Source organism: Porites lutea, chromosome 13 (assembly GCF_958299795.1).
Source record: "Porites lutea chromosome 13, jaPorLute2.1, whole genome shotgun sequence".
Lineage (NCBI taxonomy): Eukaryota > Metazoa > Cnidaria > Anthozoa > Scleractinia > Poritidae > Porites > Porites lutea.
Window position 1 is genome coordinate 18,317,519 of NC_133213.1, and position 22,274 is coordinate 18,339,792.

Below are 22,274 nucleotides of genomic sequence, written 5' to 3' on the forward strand. Positions count from 1 at the left end.
CACAGTTTTGTCCTTACCTTTTTCGCAACAAATACAACTTACGTTAATTGTAAACGCTGTAAACCTTAATTAAATCATCGAAATTAAAGAATTATACTGCACGACAAAACAGGAAGAGGGTAAAGTACGATGAAAGTTTACTTGATGACCGCCATCATGGATTTGAGCTTTCCAGGTCAGCGGACCGCCACAGCTACTTTTTGTATCCCTCACGATATAGTGTATACATGCCGGGACCACGTGCTGGAAAGTCTGATACTTGACTCCAAATCTTCCAAATTAATGACTCCAAAATTTTTAAGCAGAAGTCACACTGACTCCACTCATCAATAAAATTTGCAAACCCTGTTGATAGGATTCTTCATTTTGTCTTTTTTTGTGTCGTGCAAGTTATTAAAATTGCAGCCCTGGAAAGTACTGTTGTGCCCAGTATGTTAGTTAGTTTTTTTTTTTTTTTGATGGCTTGACAGTGCAAGCCAGTTTTGTTTGGAGTAGTTTTTATGTTCAATCAATTAAAATAATTGTACTGCTTTAGTGTATATCAAAGTTGTTCATTTGTCGAATGATGTATGTGGATCGTTGATTTTTTTTCCACTAATTTTCACCTTGATAGGATGCTTTTTTTTGCCTATTTTTGTGTCATGAAGGTTATTAAAATTGCAGCCCGGAAAGTTTTACCCCGTTGGTTTGTTTTGGATGGCTTGATAGTGAAAACCAGTATTGTTCAAAGTAATTTTTTATCTCATGTACAGTGTAGTAGGACGTCGATCAAGGTAGTACAGTATCACTGGATGATTGCACCAGCTAAAGACCTAGAAATTAGCTTCCTTTTTTTCAGTCAATTGACATCATTGGAATAATTTTGGTGCTTACACTGTACATGTAGTAATATCAAAAATGCTCATTTGTTGTTGTTGTTGTTTTGAATTTTAGTTCTTTACGTTGTTTGGGAAGACACTAGATGATGAAAACAAGTATGGAAGGCCAAGAGACTGGAATGTTGATCTTATTCCCAAATTTTTGATGGCTGGAGGTAAGTTTAGATTTACATAAGTCAGTAGAAGAGAGTCACATCCAGTATAATTCCTTAAAGCTCCACAGATGACAAGAACTGGGATTTTACAGATTTTAAACTCATTGCCAGTTGATGAGCTTGGGAACTGGTGCCTAAAAGGTTAGCGGGGGGGGGGGGGGGGGGGGCAAATGCGAAAAATAAGGCAAGGAGGTAACCAGGCAACCCTGGAAGTTGGAACCACCCCTGCAAGCGGCCAATACTGGCACCATCACACTGAGAAAAACCTCACTGAAAGAGATACTTACCTAGTGAAATACACTGTAATTACTTGTACACCCACACATGACAGCAGGGAGGGAGGAGAGGGAGCAAGAATCTGCAAAGATTTGCCAACACAAAGCTAAAAGATGATCTGCAACGATCAGCGAGAATAGCTTGCAAAATAATGCAAAAGGATAGCCGCGGCTCTGAAAACCCCAAAATAATGGGCTGCCTCGCACGTCACACAGGCTAATACGGGAACACCGCTTGCAGCATTGGCTCGAGATTAACTTAGCCTAAATAAAAATTTAGCCACACAAAAAATCAGTAGATTTGATGCAAGCTGCCGCTAAAATACACTAGAAAATAAAGTCACAACAACTATTTCATGTAGAAAACACTGAGACAGTCCAGGGAATCCCAGAACTGGAGAGAGAATTTGCCAAAGCAGCTAGGGTCCTTTCGTACATATAATGTACGATTGCTGCTTAAAGGGTTAAGCAACAACAACAAAGTTAATTTGCGCTGTTTCAAGAAACTTTTCATTGTTGAAGAAGTTAACCATTGTTCAACATACCAACTAACCACTCACTATCTACAGTGCTGCATACAGGTAAATAGTATGTTAGCCAATTAGATTGTAGAGTCTTTGAAAGTTTTCTAGTTGGTTTCTAAGTTCAAGTTCAAGGTTCAAGTTTATTTCGCACTATTCAAGTTGGTACAGTATAAGATGGCTTACAGAATCGGTAGGTTAACAAATGATGAAAAGTAAATATGATATACAGGTTTGTTGATATGTGCACAGTGACCCAAGTAGCTGAAGCTTTCGTGTTGGTCACAGGTAAACTCTCTCTCCATGCTAAAGGATAGCGGCCCTGAAAACCCCAAATGGGCTGCCTCGCATGTCACGCATGCTAATACAGGACACTGCTGGCAGTATTGGCTTGAGGTTAACTTAGCCTAAATAAAAATTTAGCCACATAAAAAAACAGTAGATTTGATGCAAGCTGCCGCTAAAATACACTAGAAAATAAAGTCACAGCAACTAATTTTCATGTAGAAAGTACTGAAACAGTCCTGGGAATCCCAGAGCTGGAGAGGAATGGTGACTGTCCCATATGTCCATTCATTCATGGAGAAAATACAACGCATATTCACCAAACACAGGGTAGCCACTGTGATTAAACCTCAAACCACCCTCAGACAGGTTTTAGTTCACCCGAAGGACAAAGTTGAGAAGCACAAAAAGGCTGGAGTGGTGTACAAAATTCCATGCAGCCAATGCGAAAAGGTATATATCGGTGAAACAGGGAGACAGCTGGGAACCAGGATCACAGAACACAGAAAGGAAGCAGAAAAGATCTCTGACTAGCCTGCGTAGCAAGCGTTTCCGTTTGGTTTTGGCACAAAGAAATACCAAGGAAGGGGACTTTCGGTTTTGACCGCGCGAGAAATGAAACGAGAGCCAAAAAGTTGAAGAGGGGGAGGGGAAGGGGAAGGAAGGAAACGCTTGCAGACAAACCCCTCGATTTTGAAAACCTGCGTTCGCCAGCGAACGCAGCGCCTGATTGGCTCGGCTAGTCGAACAATGTTGACATGAGTCGATCAAAGGTTTGTTTCATACTGCGAGGTCATGTTTGGTACGTGACACGCATATTAATTCTCTGTGGTTATTGTTTATTCTGGTCGGCCAGATTTTCCCTCCAATGCAAGAGCATTTTATTTAACGGCTTTTGAAACACAAAGCTCTTCTTGCGACTTTATAAGGGTTTTAGGTCGTTTTATTTGTCTCCTGGATCTGAATAACTAAAAGCGATTTTCTTTTGTCAGGGAATGCGATGGTTTCCTGCAATGTTTTGTTATGCTGGGCCCAGCTCGTTAGTGTTTTTTTTTGCGGGATGTTAAATTCTCTCGGATAGTGATTTACAGATACAAATTTTGAAGAATGGATTGCACCTTAAACTGAAGCAACATCAACTAGGACGACCTGCATTGTGACTCAAGCAAAATTTCTGCTTGGTTCTCCTCGCGAACTTTCAGTTGAAGAGTTAGCTTTGTTCTAGGATGCTTTTACAAGAGCACTCTAGTTGTCTGTGCCGTGGCGAGAACGGTAAGCCGTTCTGTCTAGCTGATCTAGACTTGAACGCTTGTCACATCTTACCACTTCAAATCCAACTTTCTAAAGGTTAAGAGCTAAAACTTTAAAACTTCATTCACCCTCGCGGTCCTTCCTTTTAGACGGATTAAGTAGACAAATGTACAAAGCCTGCATTGATCGTTCGGATTCCTTGAGATTTCACCAGTAACGCCGTCCACGCGCTCCAAAATACAAAAAAAAAAATTTATTTTGGTTTCACAAACGCGTCCTCGATCTAAAGTTCATTTCCGCTCCACGGAAGGCCAAACATTTTATTGGTCAATTATGGCAGTTGATGACAGCATCAAATGTCGGTTCGCGAACTCAGGCGTGACAGACCAAGTGGGTGGTTTTCAAAATCCCGGGGTTTGTCTGCAAGCGTTTCCTTCCTTTCTTCCCCACCCCCTCCCCGCTCTTTTACTTGCGCCACTTTTCTCGCGGTCTTTGACTTTCGTTCCTCGTTCTTTTCTCCTAAACCGTACAGAAACGCTTGCTACGCAGGCTAATCTCTGACAGAAATTTCACAAGATCCACCCGCAGAGCTTCTACCAATGAACACCATAAATCAGCCATAACAGACCACGTCTGTCAGAACAATCATAATATTATGAATTGGGAAGCAAGTGAAATAGTTGAGCAGGAAAGCGACAAGTTTAAGCGATGGATTAAGGAAAGCATATGTATTAGATCGAACACTCCTACTATGAACAGGGACGAGGGAGCCTATCAGCTCCCATATGGACACAAATGATCTCCACCCCCAAACCAGGGGGGGAGGGGGCGTCTACAGAGTGACTTTGCACAGTTATCACAATAATTAACACCTTCAGAAGCCTATTTAAGGCTTCGGACACTTTTCATGTTTTTCAAGTTTTGATAAAGATGGCTGACAGTCATCGAAACTGTCAGCATCAATAAGACGTTAAGACTGGCTATGATTTAAGAACATTTAAATCAACGATTTTTAGTACCTTTCCAACGAGTTTTGTCCATGCATGATTGTGGTTTGTCTTTGTAATATAAACCCTCCATTAGACAGTTTTATCTGTCAGCCAAATTTCAAGGCACTGTAATATTGTTGTGTTGCGCTGGCTTGTTTTTGTTGATTGATATGGTATTACTTGCAACCTTGGCTGATATATAATAATCAGGTGCATGTGGCATTCCACTGCCTATAAACCATTCCATTAGCCGTAGGGAAATATTGCTTCTGCGTGCACATGGTCTGTTTGGATCTGCTTTAGTGGGATTGCTTATAATTATGACGATTAGAACAGGCATCTAAAATAGTTTCGCTCCACACTAACTCTGGATCTAGAGGTCTGGGGTTCAAGCGTTGCCCAACGTGTTGTTTCCATTTCCTTAGACAAGGCACTTTTTTTTTTTACTCCACTTTGTCTCTCTTCACCCACGTGTATAAATGTGTACTGGCGTCATACTCCTGTGAGGTAACCCTGTAATGAACTAGCACCCTTCTAGCGTGGGGGGGGGGGGGGGGGGGAGTAGCAAGGAAATGCTAACCATGGCCGTTTGGACTTTTGGTGTGTGCCTTTATCTTTCCCTTTTTTGTACTTCAAGATTATGGAGTATAGGCTTCATTTTTTTTTCTTTATTTTTTTCTTTTGTTGTATTAGAAATTTATATTGAATATTATAAGAGGGGTACCCAATAAAGCTGTGGAAAAAAAAAAGAAAAAAAAATCTGCTTCAGCAGTTGGTTGACATTTTGTTTGTGTTACTTCTGTTTTAGTTTCAAGAACAATGTAAGAAGAAATCCGAAGCCGTTGTGCAAAAGCTTGTAGCTTCACCGCTACAAGCTCTGCTAGTACAAAAACTGAAGAGGCTGCCGCCGCTGTGAAGGATAATACTAATGAGACTTCTAAATTATGGAGTAGTGTTAGCACTAGGAAATGAGTACGTATTGCAAAGCAATTTTATTTTTTATTTATGCCTGTTTATTAACATCTTTCCTGTAACTACCAGGAAAAGTGGAATTGAGTAAACTGTAGAAAATACTTCTCAAATAATTATTATGAATAATTCATCAAAGGAAACAAAAAAGAAAGTCACAAACATAAAAGTAAGGCTATAAAATAAAAGTTATCATGAAAATTGAGCAAAATGTAGAATATGTACAATATCTGTAAAAATCCTCTAGTGTGACCATTCAAATGAATGCTATTGAGCAGTACTTTCCTGTGGTACTGTTTATAATGCTGTACAGTGTGGTTCTAACTTTTGAGTGTGGCTGAAATCTTGAATTGTAACCATTCAAAGGAAAGCTTTTTTTCAGTACTTTCCTGTGGTACTGTTTATTATGGTGTACAAGGTGGTTTTAACTTTTTGAGCCCGTGGATGAAATGATTCAGTGTTTTGAATGTTCATACTTATAGGTGCAAAAATAGCGTCCAAGACCTTGACCATAATAAACAGCATCCTCGGAGACCCAGGGGCAGTCAGTCAAGCCTGGAGAAAAGGCGCGACGAAAGTTTTCAAGCACAGGCGGAAGAGCCCCTGGGTACCGACTCTCACCGGACCATTTCCAGACGGTCAAGTGAATGCTGGCTCCTGATTGGGCACAAAAAATGCTTTGTATTATTGTGCCCAATCGGGGAACAGTATCTCCTGAGTTCTTTTCGTGAGTTCGTACACGACGCAACAGCTATTGACTCGATCACGGCTTGTCTGGCTCATGCACCAAACAAATGCACGCAGTCAGGAAACTTTCAGTTTGATATAAACACTTTATTTCAAAATACTGGTTGTCTTTACACTAGGCTGTTAAGTAAGACTTAGGAGCTGCTAAGTTTTACTTAACCAAAAATTCGTGTGTGAAGACCTAAGTAAAATTTCAAGTAACTTTACTTTGCATCTCATCTCATTGAAGTCGGAAAGTTGAAACGATTCAAGAAAGTTTCAAGCGACTTGAAAACTATCCTTAAAAGCTTGCGGTTACTTGCGGTTTCTTGAGCTTTGAGAAAGGCGAAACATGTCAATCAATCTTAATTATGTTGCGTGTGAAAATAGCCTTAAAACGAATCGGTTGTGAGTGAAGCTTTATTTTACTTGAAGTAATTAAAATTTACTTGTCTTGAAATATTTCTTAGCTTATTTAGGCTCTAGTGTAAAGACTACCACTGTCTACCCGAAAACTAAAGACGCTTTTCCAAAAATACAAGCTTGAGCTTACAACAGGTATTCACGCTTGCATCGATCATACCTTCGTAAATATTAAGGAGTTTAAGATTCCACGACAGCTGACAGCCACGAAAACGTCGCATGAAAAGTGAATTCACATTTTTCCAGTCTCTATCGTGATTATCCCAACTCGTTTACTTTGTCAAATGCAAGCGAACTCTTCTGGAGCTGATTTTCTGTCAACCATATCCAAGTTCATAAAGAGAAAGAAAATTTTGTCATTGTTTGTTTACCTCCTTCACAAAACCTGAAATTAGGCATTTTCACGCGGTAGTTGTGCAGTGACGGCAAAGAAATGTGCAAAATGCGTGATGCACGTGCAAAGTTGTTGTTATGTCTTGTCAAGCTATTGCTTTTTTATTATCTCGTCGCCGCCGCATCTTAAACTTCCTATTATTTTCGATACATTGTGATCCGTCAGAAACAGAATTTTCTCAGTGCAAAATGAATTGTTCCTGCTGATAGCATCCGAAACGTTTTTCGACTCATCGGTAGTTCCTTCGTTTCTGGTTAGGAAAGTAGAAAATGGAAGTTTCCCTTGTACGCACAAGCTTTGGGAACGAACCGGGCAACTGTGGCGACATAATACCCATCGTGTACGAACTCACAAAAAGAACTCACGAGAAACTGTTCGCCGATTGGGCACAATAATACAAAGCATTTTTTGTGCCCAAACAGGAGCCAGCATTCACTTGACCGTTTGGAAATGGTCCGGTGAGAGTCGGTACCCAGGGGCTCTTCCGCCTGTGCTTGAAAACTTTCGTCGCGCCTTTTCTCCCGGCTCGACTGACTGCCCCTGGGTCTCCGAGGATAAATAAACAGTACCACAGGAAAGAACTGCTCATGAGTAGCTTTCATTTGAATAGTCAGACCTTAGGATTTCAACCACGATCTCAAAAGCTAGAACCACCTTGTACAGCGTAATAAACAGTACCACAGGAAAGTACTGCTCAGTAGCTTTCATTTGAATAGTCAGACCTTAGAATTTCATCCACGATCTCAAAAGTTAGAACCACCTTGTACAGCATAATAAACAGTACCACAGGAAAGAACTGCTCAGTAGCTTTTATTTTGAGTGGTCTCACTGCAGGATTTTATCCACAGACTTAAAGACACTGTGTAAAAATTTGCTGAAAGCAAACTGAATGCATCTCGTTTCCTTTCCTTGAACGCACTTTTCAGTGCTAAAACAAAGCAGTGAAGCGTACCACTTTGTGTTCGATTTGATGTTGTTGTTATTCTTTTTTCTTTTTTTTTTATGGTTTGTTGTTAGGCTTAATTCATTATCCAACCTCACAAAAGCGTCTCTGGAAAAGGCTAAAGACAACACTCAGCAGATTAACAAGTAAGGCCTGCTACATTATGAAAGTGGTTCAATTTGCCAATCACAGCTGTCTGTTTTTCTTCCTATGTAGTTTTTCATTATTCATTAATTTATTCATTTATCATCTCTTTTTCTCTAGTGTGATTACGGGTTTTATAAACCTTTACACGTCAATCAATGAGCATCTGGCGAAAAAAGCTACAGAGTAAGTGTACACTTCTGATCTTCACTCTGACATGACTTTTACAAATTAACGAAAAATTAAATTTCCGTTATTTACCCTCGGTAGTATTTTTAGCGCTAAGGCTAGTAGGACCGAGTAAATGCCTGAAACAAATAATTCAAATGAAAGTAAACAGGGCTAAGAATCCCAACTGGCCAGAGACAAACCAGCTGTCTATTTACAAGCATGATCGAGGATTTGAACTTGGGACAACCGAGAACAAATCCACCCAGCGGTCAGGGCGGGACTTAAAGTCTGGGCCTCCGAATTACAAGTCCAGCAGAGCTCTAACCGCTCGGCCATGCTGCCTCCCTGACAAGGAGAGAAGGCAAAGTCTCCGAGAGAAACACCAGTCTAAAATGCACGTGTCTCCTGAATCATTGATTGTTTTATAAATCTCTTTGCAGTGGCATATTCGTCTTGTGAAGGCGATTGATAAAACCAATATTGTGTCTTACTACCCACCTAAACAGCTTTATAGTTTCTTTTAAAACCCACCAGTTTATTCTTCGCAAGAATTCATCTTTTCCGACGTAGAATTTGTAGTGCACAATAAGTCAGAGTTTTACGACAAAAGAAGGTTTAATTGAACCCAATTTAAGTGGGTTTTAATTTTTGTTCAACAGACTGGAGGAAACAATGACCGGGGAGTCGCAAAACTAGCGGCAGTTGAGGAAAGGCCAGAAGCAGCCCTGTTGGGCCAATGCTTGCATTCCAGTTTCCTGTCATTGGAATCGCCTCCGAGCCAGTGACCCTCACTCAGTCCAGCCACAGGCCAACCATGCTGTTCACAATCACAGACTATTCAGCTTATGAGTTGATCCTCAACTCTACAGTTGAAACCTGTAGGCGTGAACAGCATGAACAATGAAGAGCATTATGGGAATACTCCTGCTCTGATCAGAGGCCTGGGACTGACTGGTTCCCTGACTTCAAATGTGGTCCTCTCTTTTCAACTTTTCAAGTTTAGGGAACGTTCACTTTTTATGGGGTACAGGGGGCTGGTGGGATTTGAAGCGCAGCTCCCTGTAGAATATGATCACCCTCCCCCCGTCTCTACATCAGAAAATTTTTCGGGTGCCCCCCCTTCTCTCCCAAAGTAATTGAGATGATCCCCTCCACCTCCGCCCCCCCCCAAAAAAAAAACAAAGCAAAAAACGGGAAAACTGAAAAAGAAAGAAAAAGGTTTCTTTTTCTTTTACTGAACTTAGATACAGTCCTTTATAGAATTCAACTCTTGAAAAAAAAAAACACCAATTAGAGGAGTTGCAATAAGAGCGATGAAGTTTGAAGCAGCGCGAATTCACTTTTTGGGTGACGTTTGCGATGCCGTTGCCGTCTTCGTTGCTTAAGCTCTTTACTATCACAGATACCGCCGTCGCTGCAAAACTTGAGAGAATTTTTTTGGTGACCCCGAATTTACACAATATTTTTTGGCCTGGCCCCCCTTTGAAGCCATATTTTTTGGCATGACCCCCCTCAAATCCCACCAGCCCCCCCCCCCCCTCCCTACCGTATAAAAAATGAACAGAGTGGTGTCAAAACGTAATCGACCTTAATTGTTTCAGTTTTTAGAGGGAAAGGTTGTGGGTTTACACTGTTAGATCCAACACTTAATTGTATTATCTTAACCCACGTTTAAAAGCTTTTTAAAAAGGCTTGTTTATAGTGGATAGTGCAGTTAGCTTATCCAGCTACTTTACAGGCACTCCACTCAAATACTTAGAAACAAATAATTCAAATACAACGTAACAGGATTAAAAATCCCAACTGGCAGGAGGCAACCAGTTTGCTTTTTAAGAGCGTGGGCGAGGATTTCAACTCGGGACGACCGAGAACAAATCCAGCAAGTCGCCAGAGCGGGACTTGAACCCGGGACCACTCAGCCACGCTTCCTCCTTTCTTAGCTCGATAGCAACGGCCCAATTATGTTAGTATTAGCCCTACAATGCATTGTTAGAGTGGCTTTTCCCGCGCTTTTATTGGTTATGTGCCTCGGTATGTGCGCGTAGTTGCGATTGGTTCGTGTCCGTCTCTTCTGAGATTTGAGGGAACATTGCATCGATCTAGCTTAATAATTGTAAATCAAAAGCCAGTGTGTTAACTCTTCTTTTTTTAAAGACTTGTAGCTTAAAGGGGGATTTAACTGCAGTTAAACCGATGTCCGAGTTTTTAACATTTAAGAAGGCAAAACTTCACGAATTTGTCAGTATAACCTTTGCATAAATTGTGTAATGTATTAGCACAAACATCAAAACTTACGGAAGTTTAAAGTAATAATTCGAATTGATATGGTCTTATCCCATGAAAATCGTTATAATTTGGTTGTTGCCGGAATGTTGGCTGGCCGTCAGCCTTAAGTCGCGTCTGTTTATCAAAGCTACTGTGGGCTTTCTGTAAGCCAGTGTTTAATAACCTTACAAAGAGGGATTATACGTTCCTTCTCTTCATTACAGTTGGGTTCCATATCATTGCTTTCAGTGATACTTAACTTATACATCAGTTTAGATACACAAAACGATAAGTATATTTGAGGAAGTTGATTTTATTTGGGTCCAGTGTAATTATATAAAATGTATTTTCTGTACACATGTATTCACTAAAGGTACCAAACAATTACGGAGTTTAATTTCCCTTTTTTTTTCCTTCGTGGCTGAACCTCTCAGTATATGTCAGCTGATATGTTTGTAATAACACAAAAGGTTTTCTAAGAGTCCACGGTTTTCTGTTTCAGTTACTCACAGTATTATACTATTGGTGTTATTTGTTTTCATACAGCATAATATTAATTCGCCTAAAAAATAAAAAAATTAGTTGCTTTGAGTGTGTATACCTAATTCAGTATAGAACCTTACCCTATTGCGGGGGTTTCAAGTGCCCAATAAGGTCTCTCAGGCTCGTACACTGTCCTAGGCCTGTTGAAGGCACAATTGTAATAACTCCTTAAAACAGAAGTCACAACGAAATCTGGACAAGACACAGTCAAATAACATCACCTGTCCATCAAAAGTGTTTTGCTTTCTACTTTCTCCCCAGTTACCCTTTGTACTAGAGAATATACATATTTTAAAAAAGCCAATTGCATGCATGGAGTTAAACAGTGAAAAGTCTTCTTATATCTTATAACTTGCCATTTTTACTCGCCCAAAATTTAAGTTATTCACGAAGCGAACGTTAAAAATTTTGTCGCGCAGCGCAGCGCGAGTATCGCGCGTGGATCATAGCAGCCTGCAAACTCGGTTGGCTCATATATATTTTCATTAAACATTGTCTTCTCATTGGCTAAGAAGCTACAGTTAGTTTTGAAAATCATCGCAACCTACATATTAGTTAGCTATCTGCTAGCAGATTACTGACTAATCCGTGAGTTTTGCGCGCAATGCATGATTTCCAAGAGCAGTAACAAACTGTGTTCCATGCGATGCTGTGTTTGCCCGTATTTTCTTGAAAACAACGTATAATAAAGAAATTGTTAGTTTCGGGTTTTTCGAGCAGGTGACACTATAATCACATGTTAAAACTGCTCCATGACGTCATAAATCAATTAGCAAGTTGAAATGTAATTCGTATAAGGATAACCTATCGCGATTAACCAATTCTGGTCTCCTTCACAGCTGTCCGTCAGATCCCCTTAAGTAGAGCTATTCGAGCCATTTTCTAGTCTTTATCTCGCTTAAAAGGATCCAAACTACCCAAAACTTTGCATACCAGTCGAATATTACGCTGGATGCTGTTCCCGATGCTTAATAATAGGTTGCGAAGCTCGGGCATGTGTAGAAGACAAAATCTGGTGAAAAAAGAAGTTTCACTGTCCTCTCAAGTTTTACCTTGGGTATGATTTGAAAGTTATCTTCCCCCCCGGGGCGAGTACTCCCTTATATGAGCTATACGGGGATGTGCCGCTGGGCAGGGTCTGGTTTTTGTCCTTTTTGTCCTAAACAGGGTATACAATTTCGCCCAAGACTGTCCTAAAAAGGGTAACAACATTGAGGGTTTTGTCCTAAACAGGGTTTGTATTTTAGGAATTTTTTGCCCAAAACAGGGTCAGGGTTTCAAACCCTCAGCGGCTCACCTCTACCCAAATTTTGGTCAAGAGAGTAGCTCATTCTATCTTGTATTGGTCGAGTAACCCCCCCTCCCCGCCCCCCGCTGGGTCTTTCCCCTGCACAAGTAAGTTTTCAAAGGTAATATTACGTTTAATTTGTGTCTATAAGTGACTTTTATTACATTTGTGACCAGGTATTACATTTGCCTTCAACAGGCCTAGGCCACACGTCGAACTTTTCATGACACGAACCAAACCATAATTTGGATCGAGCTAAATTCAGTTAAGATCGTCTGTTGGGTCATACGTCGAACCAATCAACTAAATCAGATCAGTGCGGGATTAATTTTCTCCCGAATGAGGCTAGAAATACATATCAGACGAACTTTCAGTTTGTTGCATGTGAAGATCGGTCGCGGAGATCTTCAGACGTTCGATCCGTCTGAAGCAGACGAATAGAACGTGTTAACCGATCCACACTCATTCAGTTTAGTTAAACTGAGCCAGATGTGGATTTTTTCATGAACTTAACTCAATAAGTTTGGTTCGTCTCATGAAAAGTTCGAAGTTTGGCCCAGACCCTGGAAAGTCTTCCTCACTGAGTTGGCCATACAGTAAAAAATTACCAGAGGTCGAGACCTTCTGGGGAGCAAAGCTCCACAGGTAAATAGCAAAACTAACTAGCCGAGCTAACTAAAATGGAGACACTGAATGAAGTTCTTATACGTATTTATACATGAGCAAACAACTAAACTGTGTGACAGGAAAATGGCTCACAGTTAGGGCCAAAGTTACCACAAACTTTCAGATAAAAGATGTCGAAAAGAGAAATCAGAAAACTTGATGGTAAAAACACCGTCGGGAACGCGAAGCCTCGGCTATGAAAAAGCAATCCTATGCATATCAAAAAGACGAGTAAATGTAAAACTACAATACATTTTAAAAATTAATTCAAGCTAGTAACTGAATACATTGGGGAATCTGACTCCAGTATTAGAATGGAGGCCTTTCTGGACAGTAACTTTAAACAATCTACCAATTGGATAAAAACTACAACTATGTAAATAATAAAAGCGTAAAAAACTAAATGAAACTGCCAATAGGCACTTCTCAAGTGCCTTTGTCACATATGGTATAACTTGGTATAACAATGGAAATAAAAATGTACTACTAATTCCTGACGTTCTTCAGGTGACTATTGAACAAGTTGCAAGTGCACAAAATGTGCACACGACTGGTCTTAAAATAAGCTATGAAAATTACACTAATCTTTGGACTACGAAAAGGTTTAACTTATTATTATTACTACTACTTAGTATTGGGAACATCTCGTTCTTGTTGTCGTCCTCGGGGTCTTAGAATCTAAAGCTGTCTAATAAGAGCATCATTGTGTCTTCCTCATTAAGAATTTCCAACCTTGAGAGGAACGCCCCTCTAATTTGTGACACAAAGAAACTGAGTTCAACTTCAGATAAATAGGAACTGCTTTACTACATGCTGCACCTATACAACACAAACAGCAAATAGCAACGTTAGAAAGCTAGCAGAAGTAAAGGATACTGATTTCTACCTCTACAGTCTATACGACGGACACCTCTGTAAAACCCTTAACGGACACCTAGAGTTGGCCCTGCCTTTCTTTACTGTCTTTACTTAACTCTCTGAAAGACGGACATCTCTGATGAACACTTAATGCCGGTCGGAAAAATTGTCCGTCTCAAGGGAGTTGACAATAAATATAATATTTTGAAGACGTACTTAAAATCTCTTAGAGTAATGGGCAACTAGCCTTCGTAGCACTACGCAGGCTGGGGGGTAACATTTCAACTGGTTACTTTATCGTACCATTATCATTATCATTATTATTATTGTAGTTTTAGTCAACTCGCGCTAAGACGGACACTTACTCAGTACGTCTTATTCAGAGTCAAATAAGGGCAGTAAAGGAAGGCAGCGACCAAATCTAGGTGTCCACGTTATAGAGGTGCCCGTTAATAGCGAGTCGACTGTACTGATTTTTACCAGTTCGATTCTCTATTAACGGACACCTCTATAAGACGGACACATTGAGTTGGTCCCTGCCTTTCTTTACTTCCTGTATTTGACTCTCTAGAAGACAGACATCTCTCTAAGACGGACACATAACGCCGGTCCCAGACGTGTCCGTACTAGGCAGAGTTGGCTGTATATTCAAATCAGCTACTGTGAACAGGCTTAAAAAAGCGCAAACATTGCATCGCCTCAATCACAGTCCATATTTTTTAAAGTTTCCCAAACGGAGTGGCGTGGACCACTTGATTTTCCACCGAAATTTCCGGTTTTCCCATATAGGTAAGTACTGTCTTAATACCCTCCTAAGCGACCACCTTCCGTAAGCGGCAGGAAACTTCATCTTGCCATTTAGGGTGGTCGCTTACGTCAGGTTTCACTGTAAGTTGCAATGGAACGAAATCAACCGGGTTAAGTAACATTTTAAAATGTTAAAAGTCCATAACTTGAAGAGTGCAACTACCATGTTTAGCCCCAGTCCGGGAGATATCCATTTCTGAAAATATGATGACGTCACCAATAATGGTATTTTGGACCTTCAAAGAAAAATCGGTATTCACAACGCTTTTACGCCGCAATTATTTTGTTCCCTTATATTTATCCCATACGACCAAGCGTTATTCGTACAGGAACGTCAGAGCAACATGTGAAACAATAAAAGATGGCGTGCCCATGCGTCTCAGTAACGCAGAGAAAGATCTGCCAAAGGTGAATTCAACGGTTGTGTTTTTGATGCATTCTGAGTTGAGTGGTCTTTGAATTCTTGCAATTTTCAGGTACGTAATAATTTTTTCTGCTTTTGAAAAAAGAAATACTCCGATAAACTAGAGCAATTTGCTTGTTGGTTAGTTATTCAAGCAAAACACATATCCATGATACTTCAGTTCATGTGCACGGCCTATGAAGATTTGAGAAGTGTGTAATTTCGGCACCATCTGGTTTACTGTGTGAGCGTTTTGTGGATCGTATTCTAATCTAATCCTTGGTTTTCGTCTACGTTATTTTACTTATTTTCGTTCACCTATCAAGTTATTTCTAGAATCATTTTGAGCACTCTTTCCCGCAAAAATGGAGACACAATCCCATATGCGTTCGCATCCATAATACGATAATTACAAAAAGAAGAAGTTAGACTGCTGGCAGTCCGCCTTTTGTCGTAAAATCTGTCTAGTTCTTATCTCATCCAGCGCGATTGCAAACCACAACGTGATTTATAACGGATTGAGACGGGCTTACGTCCTCGTATCTCACGGCTCGTGGCTTCTCCGCTCGCGTGCTTAGGTTTCGCGGGCAGTAACTTTGCAAAGAAAAATTAGAGACTGCTCGCGCGATCGCAGTCTAAGAAGAAGCAAATGATTTCAAAACATCAGAAATACTATTTTTTAGTTTTTGATGACTTTTTTTTAAGACTTATTTAAAATAGACCTTGTCACGGTTTTCGACGCCATCTTGACGAGTGGGCAAACGCGTGAGAAATTACAGTTTTTGTATGAGAATCTAATGTCGAATAATTTCCGTAGAATGGCGGTTCTGAAAAAAAATATGAATTGTTAACTAAAGCTTCACTCCTAAGAAATCTACTGAAAAACATTGAGGGCGTTAGATGCGCTAGAAGACCTAGAACCACTTTTTAAAATTTTTTATACATTTGTCTGTAAGAAAGTCCCGGGAAAATTAGAGACCAATATATGGAAAATCTGAAGCAAGCCTCTGGAGAAATTTAAGCACAGGTACGCCCAAAAAAATTTTTAAGTACAATCCTTTGTTTTGTAGCTTTAGTTACAAGTCATATTTTTTGCAGAACAGCCGTTTTACGGAAATCATTCGACATTAGATTGTCATACAAACACTGTAATTTTTCGCACGTTTGCCTACTCGACAAGATGGCGTCGAAAACCGTGACAAGGTCTATTCACAATTCGCGGGAAAAGCGATCTCAAAATAAACTGATCTGTAAAAATGCTGCTTTATTGGCACAAGGGAGTTGCTCGCTCCGTGTAATGGGCTACTGGAAATGTAAAGAAATCAATAGACTTGAAAGAAATGTTCACGTGTTTGACTGCCTAAAAATCGCCAAATTCAGAGGCTTTTGGGTCAACTTGACCTGTGAGTGGCAGATCATGATGCTAATTGGCACCGGTCGAGTTCGTTGCCCTATAAAACGACAAAACAATTGCTAGTTAAAATAACGTTTTCAAAATCAGGAAATATGATGTCAGGTTTAAATTCATCGCAAAATACCTTGTCATTTATTTGATGCCCTCAAACTCAAGCGTTACGTCATCACCAATGAGAACAAACGGCGCCCAGTACTTCACTGCACTAAAGCGGTCAGATTCTCTCATGGATTTCATGGCTTTATTCAAGGCCTCACTGGCACTTCGTCCATGAACTAGGAGTTGGTAGAAAAGTTTCATGAACTCCATAGTGGCTTCGTCGTCAATCGCCCACAGGGACACCAGAACAGAACGAGCACCGGCACCCAAAAATGCCCGTGCGATGCCGACCACACCCTCAGCTTTGACCTCTCCCCAAGCACTATGACAGCAACTGAGTACCACAAGCCTTGCCCTAATTTGAGTCTTTAAAACATCTTTCATAGTTAAAAGATAATCCTCCTTGTCTGGAATCGAAGATGCACGGGTCGTGTTTGGGGCCAAAGCAATTTCTCCTGTTTCCATTTTGCCGTGAGCAGCTATATGCACCAAAGCAACCGAGGAGATAAGTGTTAAAACTTGATCTTTTGTTGCCTGCTTTCCAACGAGAGGTTCAGTTTGAAGTATCTCCCCGATCATCTGCACTTCTTTTTCGGCCCACTCTAACTGCTCGAGCATCGTTCCTTCATAAATTACCTCCTGTACCCACGGATCGCCGACAAGAAGAGCGCCAGTCTTGCTGTGCCAATCTGCTGGACTATTTTGGATTAATCGAAGACTAGAAAGCGAGGGAAGCATACGAAATCTGAAAGTTTCACAGAGGTACTTTGATTTCAAGTCCATAAAAGCAGCATAAGGGGCCAAACAAAGAGGTCCTTGTGGAACAATTACTACTTCATCGCCGTCGAGTAAGTCTCTTATAGGGTCCAAAACAATATTGTACAATGTCTGTAATGAATTTGTCTCAAAATGTGAGGAATGAGACCTTGGCTTACTAGATCTTTCTTCTGCTAACTTTTTATAGCTTAATGAGCGATCTTCACAATTAACATCAGCCCTCACACCTATTTCTTTTCGAGTAGTCTCCAATAGAGAGTGAAAATAGGTTGTGACGGAGATACCGATCTCAGTTCTTCTAGTTTTGATTTCTTTTCCTTTCTCGTTCACCCAGAGAACTATTCCTCCCTCGTCGATACCTATGAAAGCTGTATTTGATGGTAGGTAACTAAGATTGTCAGGTATCGATACAGAGAGCGTTCCTATATCTGAAAGTAATCCTTTGAATCCATACTTGAACTCCAGAAGGTCGTTTAAAGCTTGTGCACGCCCACGATCAGCAGTTAAAAGTGCCTCGACAACTTTACCTTGCATAAACTGCAGCCCCCATAGATTAGAATAAGTAAGATCATACGTATTCCTTAGGATAATCTTCCATTCGTCATTGGCTATGAGCTTTCCCCTGATATGGTCAAACGCTATAGCACTGTTCGTATAATACTGAATGGCTTTCTGGAAATTTCCAAGACGTTTGTGGGCATTACCAAGATTACCGTACGCTTTTCCTTCTGTTGCCCTGTCTCCCACTTCTTTCGAAATTTTGAGTTGTCGTTCATGGTACTCTATGGCTTTCTGGAAATCTCCAATACTGCAATAGGCGTTGCCAAGATTACTGTACGCATTTCCTACTTCTGCTCTGTCTCCCACTTCTTTCGAAATTTTGAGGTGTCCTTCATGGTACTCTATAGCTTTCTGGAAATCTCCAAGACCTTGATAGGCATTGCCAAGATTGCCGTAAGCCACTCCTTCTCCTAACTTGTCTCCAACTTCTTTCGTAATTTTAAGGTGTCGTTCATGGTACACTAAGGCTTTCTGGAAATCTCCAATTCTGTCATAGGCGTTGCCAAGATTTGCGTACGCTGCTCCTTCCCCCGCCCTGTCTCCTACTTCCTTCGAAATTTTGAGGTGTCGTTCATGGTACTCTATGGCTTTCTGGAAATCTCCAATACTGTGATAGGCGTTGCCAAGATTACAGTACGCTTTTCCTTCTCCTGCCCTGTCTCCCACGTCTTTCGAAATTTTGAGGTGTCCTTCATGGTAATCTATGGCTTTCTGGAAATCTCCAAGACTGTCATAGGCGTTGCCAAGATTACCGTACGCTACTCCTTCTCCTACCTTGTCTCCCACTTCTTTCGAAATTTTGAGGTGTCGTTCATGGTACTCTATGGCTTTCTGGATATATCCAAGATAATGATAGTCGTTGCCAAGATTACAGTACGCTCTTCCCTCTCCTGCCTTGTCTCCCACTTCTACTGAAATGTCGAGGTGTCGCTTATGGTACTCTTTAGCTATCTGGAAATCTCCAAGACTTCTATAGGCGGTGCCCAGATAACCATATGCTTTTCCTTCACCTGCTCTGTCTCCCATTTCTTTCGAAATTTTGAGGTGTTGTTCATGGTACTCTCTGGCTTTCCGGAAATCTCCAACTTCTTGATATTCGTTGCCAAGATTACAGTAAGCTATACCTTCTCCTGCCCTGTCTCCCACTTCTTTCGAAATTTTGAGGTGTTGTTCATGGTACTCCTTGGCTTTCTGGAAATCTCCGACACTATGATAGTGCTCTCCAAGACAACCGTACGCGTTTCCCTCTCCTGCCTTGTCTCCCACTTCTTTGGAAATTCTGAGGCGTTGTTCATGGTACTCTATGGCTTTCTGAAAATCTGCAACACAATGAAAGGCGTAGCCAAGATTATTGTACGCTACTCCTTCTCCTGCCCTGTCTCCGATTTCTTTCGAAATTTTAAGGTGTCGTTCATAGTACTCTATGGCTTTTTGAAAATCTGCAAGGCTATGATACGCGTTGCCAAGATTGCAGTACGCTTCTATCTCTCCTGCCCTGTCTCCCACTTCTTTCGAAATTTTGAGGTGCTGTTCATGGTACTCCATAGCTTTCTGGAAATCTCCAAGACTGTAGTAGGCGTTACCAAGATTACAGTACGCTTTTCCTTCTCCTGTCCTGTCTCCCACTTCCTTCGAAATTTTAAGGTCTTGTTCACGGTACTCTATGGCTTTCTGGAAATCTCCAAGACTGTGATAGGCGTTGCCAAGATTACAGTAAGCTATACCTTCTCCTGCCCTGTCTCCCACTTCTTTCGAAATTTTGAGGTGTTGTTCATGGTACTCCTTGGCTTTCTGGAAATCTCCAATACTGTGATAGGCGTTGCCAAGATTACAGTACGCTTTTCCTTCTCCTGCCCTGTCTCCCACGTCTTTCGAAATTTTGAGGTGTTGTTCATGGTACTCTATGGCTTTCTGGAAATCTCCAAGACCGTAGTAGGCGTTACCAAGAGTACTGTACGCTTTCCCTTCTTCTGCCCTGTCTCTTAATTCTTTAGAAATTTTGAGTTTTTGTTTATAGTACTCAATGACTTTCAGAAACTCTCCAAGACTTTTATAGGCGTTACCAAGATTACAGTACGCTTTTCCTTCTCCTGCCCTGTCTCCCACTTCCTTCGAAATTTTGAGGTCTTGTTCATGGTACTCTATGGCTTTCTGGAAATCTCCAAGACTGTGATAGGCGTTGCCAAGATTACAGTAAGCTATACCTTCTCCTGCCCTGTCTCCCACTTCTTTCGAAATTTTGAGGTATCGATCATGGTACTCTATGGCTTTCTGGAAATCTCCAAGACTGTAGTAGGCGTTAACAAGATTACAGTACGCTTTTCGTTCTCCTACCCTGTCTCCCACTTCCTTCGAAATTTTGAGGTCTTGTTCATGGTACTCTATGGCTTTCTGGAAATCTCCAAGACTTCGATAGGCGTTGCCAAGATTACAGTAAGCTATACCTTCTCCTGCCCTGTCTCCCACTTCTTTCGAAATTTTGAGGTGTTGTTCATGGTACTCCTTGGCTTTCTGGAAATCTCCAAGACTGTAGTAGGCGTTGCCAAGATTACAGTACGCTTTTCCTTCTCCTGCCCTGTCTCCCACTTCTTTCGAAATTTTGAGGTGTTGTTCATGGTACTCCTTGGCTTTCTGGAAATCTCCAATACTGTGATAGGCGTTGCCAAGATTACCGTACGCTTTTCCTTCTCCTGCCCTGTCTCCCATGTCTTTCGAAATTTTGAGGTGTTGTTCATGGTACTCTATGGCTTTCTGGAAATCTCCAAGACTGTGATAGGCGTTGCCAAGATTACAGTAAGCTCTACCTTCTCCTGCCCTGTCTCCCACTTCCTTCGAAATTTTGAGGCGTTGTTCATGGTACTCCTTGGCTTTCTGGAAATCTCCAATACTGTGATAGGCGTTGCCAAGATTACCGTACGCTTTTCCTTCTCCTGCCCTGTCTCCCACGTCTTTCGAAATTTTGAGGTGTTGTTCATGGTACTCCTTGGCTTTCTGGAAATCTCTAATACTGTGATAGGCGTTGCCAAGATTACAGTACGCTTTTCCTTCTCCTGCCCTGTCTCCCACGTCTTTCGAAATTTTGAGGTGTTGTTCATGGTACTCCTTGGCTTTCTGGAAATCTCCAATACTATGATAGGCGTTGCCAAGATTACAGTACGCTTTTCCTTCTCCTGCCCTGTCTCCCACGTCTTTCGAAATTTTGAGGTCTTGTTCATGGTACTCCTTGGCTTTCTGGAAATCTCCAAGACTGTAGTAGGCGTTGCCAAGATTACAGTAAGCTATACCTTCTCCTGCGCTGTCTCCCACTTCTTTCGAAATTTTGAGGTGTTGTTCATGGTACTCCTTGGCTTTCTGGAAATCTCCAAGACTGTAGTAGGCGTTACCAAGAGTACTGTACGCTTTCCCTTCTTCTGCCCTGTCTCCTACTTCTTTCGAAATTTTGAGGTATCGATCATGGTACTCTATGGCTTTCTGGAAATCTCCAAGACAGTGATAGGAGAGGCCAAGAGTACAATATGCTCTTGCCTCTTTTGCCCTGTCTCCTTCTTCCCTGTAACTTTTGAGGTATTTTTGAAGGTAGTTTATAATTCTCTGAGGATCTTCAATGTTGGCATGGGAGTCTGCCACTTCTTGTCTTTTCTCCGCCATTTTAACGATAATGTGTAGATATGATAGTCGGGGCTGGGATATGAAAAATATGATTTATCAGACAGTCATTAAACATTAATTTCTTCTGTTTTTTCTTTATGAATTATTAATGAGTTTTTAAATTACATTTTCTGGTATAGTTTCAGTATAGTTATAGTATAGTTTCTTAGCATCCTATGAAAGGCGAATTCAATAGTTGTTTTATTATTCCTTCAAAATGTACGTTTCTAAGTTCTGAACGAGGCATGCCTCCTCGTAGACTAAATTTCTTCAAATCTGTGGCCTTTTTCCAGGAGCGTAGCGTCCACTTACGCATATAGTTTACGCTCCTGCGTACACCTAAAATCTCGGGAAAAAATTAAGACACTGACAGCATTTTTATAATTGAATCGGGATGATTTATAAATCTTTCGCATTTTATTGCTGTATTTGCACTTCCTCTTTGCTTGTAACTCCCTTGATGGCGTCACTGTTTTCACCTTTTTCCCCATAAACACTATACCCTTATCGATAACACTAGAGATGTAAATCTCAGTAAACAAACAACTATTGCATCTTCCCTCGTATTTATTTACTGAAAATTTTCTGCGAAAAGAGCAACTCATGCTGCGCCCCTGGGTCGGGTTGCAAAAAACTTCTTAAGATCAAGGGAACTCGTAACTATTGTTTCAAAACAATAGGTTATTGTTCCAGAACAAGAGTTAAAAGCCCTCTTATCTTTAGCCTGCGTGGCAGGCGTTAAAAGGAGAAGGGGAAGGGGGGAATTTGGGCGCGCGAGAGCGCGTGAGGCGAGCGAGGGAGAAAGGAAAGGAAGGCCTGCA

At 41.0% G+C, this 22,274-nt stretch overlaps 2 protein-coding genes across 2 annotated transcripts in view; one reads left to right on the forward strand and one right to left on the reverse strand.

Annotated features, from left to right (window-relative positions):
* The window catches only part of LOC140922706 (rab GDP dissociation inhibitor beta-like), a 58,611-nt gene that overhangs the window by 6,904 nt on the left and 29,433 nt on the right, over positions 1 to 22,274 (forward strand). The window lies entirely within an intron of this gene.
* Positions 13,649 to 21,453, reverse strand: LOC140923512 (uncharacterized). The gene is made up of 2 exons (XM_073373595.1): positions 16,493 to 21,453; positions 13,649 to 13,705 (listed from the first exon to the last, which is right to left on the reverse strand). The coding sequence occupies exon 1, from the start codon at positions 21,451 to 21,453 to the stop codon at positions 16,501 to 16,503; it is 4,953 nt and encodes a 1,650-aa protein (XP_073229696.1). The 3' UTR covers positions 13,649 to 13,705; positions 16,493 to 16,500.